The sequence below is a fragment of the Dryobates pubescens genome, chromosome Z (genome assembly GCF_014839835.1).
Source record: "Dryobates pubescens isolate bDryPub1 chromosome Z, bDryPub1.pri, whole genome shotgun sequence".
Classification (NCBI taxonomy): domain Eukaryota; kingdom Metazoa; phylum Chordata; class Aves; order Piciformes; family Picidae; genus Dryobates; species Dryobates pubescens.
The window spans coordinates 77313324-77325660 of NC_071657.1; the positions used below are offsets into that span (position 1 = coordinate 77313324).

The 12337-nt window shown below is 44.7% G+C and overlaps 1 protein-coding gene across 1 annotated transcript in view; it reads right to left on the reverse strand.

Annotated features, from left to right (window-relative positions):
- The window catches only part of MCTP1 (multiple C2 and transmembrane domain containing 1), a 292174-nt gene that overhangs the window by 46570 nt on the left and 233267 nt on the right, over positions 1–12337 (reverse strand). The window contains exon 17 of the mRNA XM_054178118.1: positions 9794–9847. Coding sequence (XP_054034093.1) covers positions 9794–9847 — 54 coding nt within the window. The remainder of the gene's footprint in view (positions 1–9793; positions 9848–12337) is intronic.

The following is a 12337-nucleotide window of genomic DNA, read 5'->3' on the forward strand; positions in this document are numbered from 1 at the left end:
CCTTCAACACTCAATATTTCTCTCCCCTGACTCATGGAGAAGACCATGCAGCTGCTTTTACTGCACCACGTTTTATAAAGCTCTCCTTGAGGAGCTAGGTGAAAACAAACCTTTGCTTTGGTCTCCAAGAATTTCAATGTGCTTTAGTTAAATTAAGGAACGACATTAAGGGTGGAGAGGAAAAATGTAGGGCGAAACGGTGTCACATTCTTGGAACAGCTAACACAATTAAGACATATTCTTCATTTGATTTAATAATTCATTGAATTACACTTGGATTACTTAATAAATGAGGAACATTACCCACACTACATTAGTCACAGGTGAGGAAACCCACGTACATGGATGAGTGTAATTCATTCAGCAGTTGATAGACCCACGGTCCCCCAGGGAACACACACACACACCTCCTCGAGTGCCAAACTTCAGGTATAAATCTCAGGTTCTCATCTCACTAATATTAATTTCACTCAGCTAATTTTGATAGTATTTCAGGACTGCACTGAGATGAAAAATAATGGTCTTGCTCAAAATAAACCCGCCATAAAGCTCCACACATTGCCTGTTCTCAAAGGTCCACTCTAGGATCATGAAGACCATCTGATGCCTCAGCATAGGGCAGGATGAAAACCGCCCCTTATAGACACTCCAAAGTACATCCAGGCAAGAGGATGCTGAGGGGCCTGGAGCATCTCTGTGAGGAGTAAAGGCTGAGCGCTTTGGGGCTGTTGAGCCTGGAGAAAAGCAGCCCCAGAGATCAATGCTCAGCAAGAGCTAAAGGAGCTGTGGGGCGCAAGAGGATGGGGCCAGTCTCTGATCAGCGGTTCCCAGGGACAGGACAAGGGGCAAGGGGCACAAACTGGAACCTAGGAGAAGAAACATGTTTGGTGTGAGGGTGCTGGAGGCCTGAAGCAGGCTGCCCAGATAGGTTGTGGGGTCTCCTCTGGAGAGGTTCCAAACTCCCCCTGGCTATTGTGATTGGAACATAAGCCCTACGAGAAGAGGCTGAGGGAGCTGGGGTTGCTTAGCCTGGAGAAGAGGAGACTCAGGGGTGACCTTATTACTCTCTACAACTACCTGAAGGGAGGTTGTAGACAGACGGATGTTGGTCTCTTCTCCCAGGCAAGCAGTACCAGAACAAGAGGACACAGTCTCAGGCTGCGCCAGGGGAGGTTCAGGCTGGATGTTAGAAAAAAGTTCTATACAGAGAGAGTGATTGCACATTGGAATGGGCTGCCTGGGGAGGTGGTGGAGTCACCATCACTGGAGGTTTTCAGGAGAAGACTTGATGGGGTGCTTGGTGCCGTGGGTTAGTTGTTTGGGTGGTGTTGGATTGGTTGATGGGTTGGACGCGATGATCTTGAAGGTCTCTTCCAACCTGGTTTATTCTATGTATTCTATGTATTCTATGTATTCTATGTATTCAAGCTGCTGTGGGTGCCCTGCTGGAGCAGGGGGAAGTCGGACTGGATGATCTCCGGAGGTCCCTTCCAACCTTACCATGCTGGGATTCTGTGAAAAATAACTCTCCAGTTGTGACTTTGGGATGATCCAAGGACCAGAAATCACATCAGCTGATTCTCCAGTGCATGGGTTGAAGGAGCCTATGCCACAGATACTGTTGTGTACCATTTTGGTTTAAAACCACACACTTTTTATCACCAATTCTACATGAACAACTGACCTGAGCTGAGAACACATTGACTACCTACTCCAAAGTGCCCTGTGGTAGGCTTGGTTGACAGTGAAGCTAAACTTTGAAGGGACAGCAGTTTCATATGAAATTACCATTTCCACTCTTGTTAGTGGTTTTTATTTACAGTCAGTGTTTAGATGCTATGTTCATGTAGAGTTTGATGGGGGAATGAGTGAACCTATGGGCCTGTTAGGTCTGGAATTTTCTCTCCACTCCACTCACTCCCTATTTATTTATTCTTTATCACCTATTTATTTGAGAGGAACCTACCTTCCACTGGAATAAGCTGCAATCTTTTCTTTTATAGAATATACAAATAGAGGCTACATCAGAATTATCTTTCTTCCTCCTCATCCTCATCATCACCTAACTCTTGGTAAAAAATGCAGGGCAGGCTTCAAGGACAGGTTATGAAGATGTCTTGGCTTGAAAACAAAGCTGGTTCCTCTCTGCAGAGATGACTGAAAGCTTTAAACCATATTTTAATTGGACCCCCATACCTTTCATTCTAAAAGTTTCTGGTTATCTGGAAACATGGACTGAAAACTGCAAAGAATTCTGCAAAGAACAAAAGCCTTGAGGTAGAGTAGCCAAAGGTGAAAATGATTTGATGATTGTTTTGTATTAATGAAGTATTGTTAGTGTCACACAAAGTTAAAATAAAGCACTGCTCATACTGAGCACTTTCCTCCACATAAGCCTGCAGTAGCAGCACTCCTCCCTGGCCTGACCCTTTGGCATGCTGAGGGCTACCCACAAAAGTTGAGCTGAAATTCTTGATGATTATCTGAAATCTTATCTGGAGCATGTTCAAAAGAGTAAAGCTGTGTGAGAAGACACCAGAACCCCTTAAATGACAAACTTAAACCCTAAATACATAGATCATGCATCCTGACCACTACATTATTATAACCTAACTGTAAAATGCCTTTTGATAGCCTGCTGATAGCTTGATTTCATGTAACATAACTGACCTTTATTTGCTAAGATGCTCTGTAAGCCAGTGTTTGAAAGGGAGCCAAATGAAACAAAAAAATCAAGGAGAATAGAGAGAAAAAAAATCAGATTAAACTGTAAATCTCTGGTTGGTATAGCTTTAGCAAGCAGTGCAGAACATATGGATCTTAGAATCCAGTGTGATTTCTTGGAAAAACCAGTATTAAACTAAGGACAAATGCCTGAGCCAAACAAACTACATCTTTTCCAGTTCCTAAATGCATAATGTGACAAAAACAAAACAAAAAAGGAGGCTCAGGGGCGACCTTATTGCTCTCTACAGCTACCTGAAAGGAGGTTGTAGCCAGGTGGGGGTTGGTCTCTTCTCCCAGGCAACTAGCACAGAACAAGAGGACACAGTCTCAAGCTGCACCAGGGGAGGTTTAGGCTTGAGGTGAGGAGAAAGTTCTTCACAGAAAGAGTAACTGGCCATTGGAATGTGCTGCCCAGGGAGGTGGTGGAGTCACCATCCCTGGAGGTGTTCTAAAAAGGATTGGATGTGGCCCTTGGAGCCAGGGTTTAGTTGTCATAAGGTGTTAGGTAATAGATCAGACTTGATGATCTCTGAGGTCTTTTCCAACCTGGCTGATTCTGCGATTCTATGAAAATCAGAAGGAAAATGTTCCACTGCTAAGCATCACTTTGCATCTCACAGGACAAGAAGTTTACTTGCCATTAGAGTTCACTTTATAGTTACTATGATTGGTCAAACTGCAGTTGAAGAGCAAAGTTAATATTCTCAGTAAAAAAAACACAAACCCAAATCAGCATCACTGTGTGACTGTAAATGGACAGCTCTGTCTACCTCTACTGCAGCAGAGGTCTGTTCTCCAGAGTCTCAGCTAATAGAAGAGAAAATGGCCTGAAATTGTGCAGGGGAGGTTTAGGTTGGAGATTTGGAAAATTTCTTTGCTGCAAAAAGGGTCAGAGATTGGCACAGGCTGCCCAGGGAGGTGGTGAAGTCCCCATCCATGGAGGTATTCAAGAAATGTGTAGACATGGTACTTTGAGACATGGTTTAGTGTCCATGGTGGTGTTGGGTTGATGGTTGGACTCAAAGATCTTGGAGGACTTTTCCAATCAACACAATACTGTGATTCCATGAAGAAAACCAAAACAAAACAATGTACTGAAACCCAGAACATCAAAATCACACTAAATCATCACAGAATGGCTCAGGTTGGAAGGGATCTCAGAGATCATCCACTCCAACCTTCCTGCCATGGGCTGAGTCAGGTAGACTCAGATGCTCATGGCCTATCTAACCTGGCCCTGAATACCTCCAGAGAGGGGAGGCATCCACAACCTCCCTGGGCAACCTATTCAGTCTCTCTACTCTGGTACTGAAGAACTTCTTCCTCAGCTCCAGTCTAATCCTGCTCTGCCTCAGCTTCAAACCATTCCCTCTTGTCCTGTCTCCAATCACCCTCAGGAAAAGTTCCTCTGCAGCCTTCCTGGAGGATCCCTTTAGGTGTTGGAAGGCAATAAGTGAAAGCCCACCTTATCAAACTCCTCTCATTATGACACCCCACCACTAATAAAAGGAGTTACTTTAACTAGTTACCTACATTTGAGCATTCATCACCCTCAAGTCAACCACTCCTGTCACTCAGCAGCTTGATGACATCAACCAGCATCCCTCCCACCACCAATCCTATAACCTCCACCAGTGTGTGCCCACATGGACCTCATCAAGTAGCCAAAGACCTGCCCCATCCCTGTGAGCCAGTGACTAAATATCTAAGCTGGCTCTAAAAGAAAGACACTTTTCATAATCACCCAACAATCTGCTAAGTAACAGCATCTGGACAGGCTTAGGGAAAGCCAGGCAGGGGTCTGGGCTGAATGGGAAACAGGTGCTGCAGCTCTGTGCCATGTAATAACCTCATTTACTGCTAAGTCCAAAGGTTACAGGACTAATAGCTGCCTTGTGGTGATCAGGGAAAGCAGAGGCACTGGCCATGCTCAAACATCTGGGACATATTTTACATACTTGCAACATATGCTTCAGTTTCAATTAAAGTGAGGCTTTGGCACGTTTGTTAATCTTTGTACTTTTATTGCATAAGGAGACCAATTTACCTGGCTTTTCTATTAGACCCCATGGAAAAAAATAAAAGTAAAAAAAAAGAATTAAAATAACTGACAGAGAAATAGTAGAAGCCAGAGGCCACCACCAGCTGGTAGGTACAAAACCTGTGCTCGTTTCCTTCATAAAAAATAACCTCCTTTTTTTTTTTCCCCCAAAAAAGCTTCAAGAAAAAAAAACCACCAACAAACAGATCTGAACTGAAACAGAGCCACAGAATGGCTTAAAAAAAAAAGAGGAAGGATAAAGGAAAGGGAAAGGGAAAAGGGAAGAGCAAAGTGGAAAAAGGGGAAGGGAAAAGGGAAAGAGAAAGGGGAGGGGAAAGGGGGAAGGGAAGTGGGAAAGAGGAAGGGATAAGGTGAAGAGGAAGGGAGAAGGGAAAGGGGAGGGGAGGGGAAAGGGGAAGGGAAAAGGGAGGGGAAAGGGGAAGGTTTGGGAAGGGAAGGTTTGGGAAGGTTTGGGAAGGGAAGGTTAGGGAAGGTTTGGGAAGGTTTGGGAAGGTTTGGGAAGGGAATGTTTGGGAAGGTTTGGGAAGGGAAGGTTTGGGAAGGGAAGGGAAGGTTTGGGAAGGGAAGGTTTGGGAAGGGAAGGTTTGGGAAGGTTTGGGAAGGTTTGGGAAGGGAAGGTTAGGGAAGGTTTGGGAAGGTTTGGGAAGGTTTGGGAAGGGAATGTTTGGGAAGGTTTGGGAAGGGAAGGTTTGGGAAGGGAAGGGAAGGTTTGGGAAGGGAAGGTTTGGGAAGGGAAGGTTTGGGAAGGTTTGGGAAGGTTTGGGAAGGGAAGGTTTGGGAAGGGAAGGTTTGGGAAGGTTTGGGAAGGTTTGGGAAGGGAAGGTTTGGGAAGGTTTGGGAAAGGAAAGGAAGGGAAGGGAAGGGAAGGGAAGGGAAGGGAAGGGAAGGGAAGGGAAGGGAAGGGAAGGGAAGGGAAGGGAAGGGAAGGGAAGGGAAGGGAAGGGAAGGGAAGGGAAGGGAAGGGAAAATCAGTCCTAACTGTGTGCTTAACAGCCTAGCCCAGTGCAAATCAAGAGTCCTAAGTACACATGGGAGCTCATACATGCTTGTCCCAAAAAGTGAAGTTTCCTTTCTCATTCAAATAGTATATTCCATCACGAGAACTCAAATTGTTTGCAGTAATGAAGACACCTTTGAACTTACAAAAAAACCCCAAACAACCCCCCCCCCAACCCCCAAACAATAAAACAAAACAAAAGAAAAAAATCCACAAAACAAAACAAAAAAAACACCCAAAAAATCAAGCTAAACACCTTCTGCATAGAAAAGACAGCTCTTAAATATTCAATAACAGGGCTCCCTGAAAGCATGTGGTAATGTCACTCCTCACTTCTATTCAACCTTGGTAACTGGAGCTAGGGAAAAAAAATAATGTTTGAACTCTGGTGTCACTTTGACAAAGCTGAATATTAGATCACAACACTGGAGCCCCAGAGTGGTATTTCTAATTGGCTGTGTTCTGCCTGGCATCTGCTAATCGCCAGAGAACTGGGGTAGTGTCTGCTTGTGTGTGTGTGTGAGGGTGACCCCCACCTTCATCTTCCCCTTTTTTTAGAGGAGTTTGTTGATCAATTTCCCCCAAAATACCCCAGTACCCCAGAGGCTGGCTGAAACTACAAGCAGCAAAGCACTGCTCTTTGTGGGCTAATCACAGTGATTAAAATATCCAGGAACACACCTGATGGGGTGATACTTTTGTACCAGCTCAGGAAGGAACAAGATAAAATGGCCTCAAATGGATGGCAGGATCCGTGTTTATCAGGAAAAGAAATGATGATCCAGAGCCAGCACCTTGAGTTAAAATACAAGCTCTCCACAGCTACACGACTGACCTTTGCAATAAATCATACATTTTATTGTCAGGAACGTGTGCTGGTATCACTTAGTGTTAAAAATCATCACCTACACAGACAGACTGAGGGAGCTGGGGCTGTTCAGTCTGGAGAAGAGAAGGCTCCAGGGAGACCTTATTGTGGCCTTCCAGTATCTCAAGGGGGCTGCAAGAAAGCTGGGGAGGGACTCTTCAGGGTGTCAGGCAGTGATAGGACTGGGAGGAATGGAGCAAAACTGAAAGGGGGGAGATTCAGATTGGATGTTAGAAAAAAGTTCTTCCCCATGGAGGTGGTGAGAGACTGGCACAGGTTGCCCAGGGAGGTGGTGGAAGCCTCATCCCTGGAGGTGTTGAAGGCCAGGCTGGAGGTGGCTCTGAGCAACCTGCTGTGGTGTGAGGTGTCCCTGCATGGCGGGGGGGAGGTTGGAACTGAGGTCCCTTCCAACCCTGACAATTCTGTGATTCTGCAAGCTATGTGTTTGGTGAAAGGCGAGTTTGTGACTCACAGCATTCACTGATCCTGGAATGATTTAACCTAAGGATTTAAATGATGTGTGGAAGAATACCTTTTTGTCAATTTTAAGAGGCTTGAGCTGGCAACAGAACAGGGAAAATACTTTTTTAAAAAAAATTAATTTAAATATTGTTATTTATTTAAAATGATTTTTATTTTTTTTTACTTATTTTAAAATTAATTTAATTTAAAAAATATTTTAAAATGTTTTAAAATATTTTAAATTTATTATTAAATTTTAAATTTATTGTTAAATTTTAAAAATTATTTTAACAGGAGAACAGGAGACTCACGGGAGACCTTATTGCTCTCTACAACTACCTGAAGGGAGGTTGTAGACTGGAGGAGGTTGGTCTCTTCTCCCAGGCAACCAGCACTAGAACAAGAGGACACAGTCTCAAGTTGTGCCAGGGGAGGTTCAAGCTGGATGTTAGGAAGAAATTCTTCCCAGAAAAGTGACTGGTCATTGGAATGTGCTGCCCAGGGAGGTGGTGGAGTCACCATCGCTGGAAGTGTTTAGGAAGAGTCTGGATGGGGTGCTTGGTGCCATGGTTTAGTTGATTAGATGGTGTTGGATGATAGGTTGGACACAATGATCTTGAAGGTCTCTCCCAACCTGGTCTATTCTATTCTATTCTATTCTATTCTATTCTAATTTACATTCTACCACCCTCCTACTCAATCTGTGGAAAATTTTCCTAAGCACAGCCTAAAACTCCACTTGCTGACCTTGGCTGTGTTTCTTTGCTGTGGCGAAGTACTAACAAGCTACTCCCTGATCTTCTCTCTTTTCCCATGTACAGGGGGCAGAGAGGGGGAGCTGTTGGTAACCCCCTGGTTTTGTCTAGGGGGTTCTTGTGTTGTTTGTAAATTGTAAATACCTGTAAATCTTGTGTATTTTCATAGAATCATAGAATGGTCCAGGCTGGAAGGGACCTCCAAATGGCATCCCCTCTGCAGTCAGTAGGGACACCCCCAACTAGATCAGGTTGCCCAGAGCCTCATCGAGCCTCACCTTGAATATCTCCAGGGAAGGGGCATCAATCATCTCCCTGGGCAACCTGTTCCAGTGTTCCAGGACCCTCATAGTAAAGAACTTCTTCCTGATATCCAACCTAAATCTGCTCTGCTCTAGTTTGAAGCCATTCTCCTTCATCCTGTCCCTGCAGGCCTTTGCAAACTGTCTCTCTCCATCCTTCTTGTAGCCCCCTTCAGGTACTGGCAGGATGCTGTTCGGTCTCCCCAGAACCTTCTCTTCTCCAGGCTGAACACCCCCAGCTTCCTCAGCCTGGCCTGGTAGCAGAGGTGTTCCAAGCCCCTGATGATTTTCATGGCCTCCTCTGGAGCCTCTCCACCAGCTCCATGTCCTTCCTGTGCTGAGGGCTCCAGACCTGCACACAGCACTCCAGGTGAGGTCTGAGCACACCAGAGCCAAGTGTCAGAATCAGGCTCTGCTGGTAGTGCTGCTGCGGATGCAGCCCAGGCTGCCATTGGCCTTCTGGGCTGCAGGCTCACACTGCCTGCTCATGTCCATTTTGTACATATTAATTTCCCCCTCTTCCTGGTGGACAACCAGTCAGAACAGTCCTATGGCTGGGCTCAATAAGACGTGGAAATGAGTTGTTATTTACTGTGGCTGCAAAATTCTCCACCCAACCAAGCCAATGGGCTCAGATTGATGAACCATCTGCAAGAGTTATCCTGGCTTGCAGGGGGGCCACGGTGCCAGCTTCACAGGATCAGAGGATGTTAGGGGTTGGAAGGGACCTCTGGAGTTCATCAAGTCCAACCCTGCTGCCAGAGCAGGACCATAGAATCCAGCACAACTGACACAGAAACACATCCAGATGGGGCTGGAAAGGCTCCAGAGAAGGAGACTCCACAACCTCTCTGGGCAGCCTGCTCCAGTGCTCTGCAACCCTCCCAGTGCAGAAGTTCCTCCTCATCCTGAGGTGGAACCTCCTGTGCTGGAGTTTCCATCCATTGCCCCTTGTCCTATCCGAGGGTGCAAGTGAGCAGAGCCTGTCCCCTCCCTCTTGACCCCCAGCCCTCAGATATTGATAGACATTTATTAAATCCCCTCTCAGCCTTTTCTTCTCCAGACTGAGTTGGAACACCCATGGGGAATGGTGGTTATTTAAATGTCATATGGAGTGCAAAACATTTCAGCCATTCTTCTCCCAGTCCATCCCTTGAAAATTACAGATGTCAATATCCCATCTTTAACCAGTATGGATTTGCTATTTCTACAACCTTCTTTTTTTTCTTTGATTTCCCCCTCTAAAGTGCAGCTCTATTTGTAATACTCAAGACAGGACAAATTTTTGTCCTTCAGAAACAGTTGTCACTGCAGTTATCTTCAGAAGAGCTATCAAATTCCAGACAGGCTGAATTATTTTTGTGCCTGGCAGATAAAAAAAAAAATAATAAAATAAATATTTGACCCAGCTCTGGACCAAAGGAAAAAAAAATATAAATCAGGATTTATAGTCCTCTATCCTTTCCTGCAACACAGTGCAGCATTGTTAGGATGATAAACAGTTCTGTCCAATTTTCTGGACTAAAACACTTCAACTCCTTTTTTTAACTGTCTGTAAAAACAGTGCCATGTCTAAATTCTCCCATCCCCAGATACCCAAGTGCTAGGAAAGATAATTACCTTGTCATCTCTGTCATCCTCTTCTTCCTCGTCCTCTAGCATGTCCTCCACTACCTGCAGACAGAAACAGTAGTAAGTTGTCGTGATTTAAAAATAGGAAGAGTTTTGTTCTGTCAATGCTAAAGCTTTTTTTTCCTCCTTCTTTTTCTTTTTTTTTTTTTTTTTGGTAGATGAAAACTTTATTAACACCTGAAATAAATGCACAGAACTAAAAAAATGGGAAAAGTTAGGGGAAAAAAATAAAGGAAAAAATATAAAAGCCAGCCGATCTAGGGATCCAAATTTAGGGAAGTGTTAACAGCTTTAATTGACCTATATTACAGTATCACAGTATCACCAAGGTTGGAAGAGACCTCAAAGATCATTGAGTCCAACCTGTCACCACAGACCTCATGACTAGACCATGGCAACAAGTGCCATGTTCAATTCCCTCTTGAACACCTCCAGGGACGGTGACTCCACCACCTCCCTGGGCAGCCCATTCCAATGGTGAATGACTCTCTCAGTGAAGAACTTTCTCTTCACCTTGAGCCTAAACTTTCCCTGGTGCAGCCTGAGACTGTGTCATCTTGTTCTGGTGCTGGTTGCCTGAGAGCAGAGACCAACTCCCTCCCTTCAGGTAGTCGTAGAGAGCAATGAGGTCTCCCCTGAGCCTCCTTTTCTCCAGGCTGAGCAACCCCAGCTCCCTCAGCCTCTCCTCGTAGGGCTGTGCTCAAGGCCTCTCACCAGCCTCGTTAATAGTGGAAAAACCTCCCTGTACAAAACTCTTGCTTGACAATTTAAGTAACTTAAAAGACAGCTGAAAAAACCCCAATATATGATTGTTTTAACTCAAGGAACCCTTTGTCAGCTCCAACGGTGCCTGTGCAGGGCGCACAAACCCTTGGCTTTAAGTTTGCTGCTACCTGCAGAAACAGACAACACTTCCAAACAGAATTTACAGCATTTCTGAAGAATACAGAGGCTGAGAACAAATTCATAGTAGCTTGCCATCTCCTTACGATCTGCAGCAATCATATACACCATATGCTCTATCAGCATTAGCACTGCTTTTTGGTTTGTTGGGTTTTTTTTTTTGTTAATAGTGATTTTATACAATCTGTGAACCTAACTTTGTGCAGATTCACTGCCACATCTCTGCATCTCTCTCTCTTTATTTTTTTTTTCCCATTTAAACAGGATTTTCTGCCTAGCACTATGGAATACACCCACAGACAGAGCTCATCCCACAAATATTAATAATTATTAATCACACCACGAGCACGAAATGAACCAGCATTAAATCTCGCACACAGAGAGATTAAATGATTTTCCAAAGATGGTCAGTGGCAGATTCAGACTTAAAACTCACAAATCCCTCTCTCATAACTCTGTGATCAAGTCTCCAGCCTGTGGGGAAAAATTCTCTGTTGGCAGAATTGAAATACAAGTTGTGCCTCCTCATAACCAGAAAATAACTTATTAGGATATGAGAAGAGCCATAATGAAGGTCAGCAAAGATCCACCCAGCCCAGTGCCATAATACGGATGCAAAAATGTGTATACCATGTAAGAGAAAATATTCATGAAAAGGACAAGAGGATGCATTCTATGTATTCTATTCTAAAACCTCATTGATAGGAAACATGAGCACCTGGGCCGATTTTACAGCCTTGCCAACCAATAACCAGGAGTTTGTTACACAGATGAAGCTACAAATTATTTCAGTGCACTTGTCACTTATGACAGCATGTTAAAAGTTCATGATCACACCCCCTCACCCCCACAAAGAAAAAACCCAGATGCAAGCAATCAAAATCATAGCATGCAAAGGGTTGAAAGAGACCTGTGAAGGTCATCTTGTTCAACTACCTTACAGTCAGAAGGGACATCTCCAACTAGAGCGGGTAGATCAGTGCCACATTAAGCCTGTATTTAAATGTCTCCAGGCGTGAGGCCTCCACCACAACTATGGGCAACCTGTCCCAGTGTCTCACCACCTTTATTCTACAGAACTTCCTCCTGATGCCATCAAGCCCAAATCCATGTCCAAGAACTTTAATATTATCCATGAATCACAGAATTGTCAGGGTTGGAAGGGACCTCAAGGATCAGTCAGTTCCAACACACTCCCCCCCCATGGGCAGGGACACCTCACACTAGATCAGGCTGTGCAGAGCCACAGCCAGCATGGCCTTAAAAATCTCCAGGGATGAGGCTTCCACCACCTCCCTGGGCAACCTGTGCCGGTGTTTCACCACCCTCATGGGGAAGAACTTCTTCCTAACATCCAATCTGAATCTACCCATTTCTAGTTTTGTTCCATTCCCCCCAGTCCTGTCACTACCTAACATCCTAGAAAGTCCTTCACTAGCTTGCTTATAGCCCCCTGCTTCAGATACTGGACGGCCACAATAAGGGTTAAAGAGCCAAATGTAGAACTTGGACCTAAAAATCATGTGTATCAGAAGGCTTTCTCCAAGTCATCTCAACCATCAAGACAGATCACAGTCAACCATGCTACATGGGCCCATGAAAAATGTAGACAGATTTAAAATGCATGTC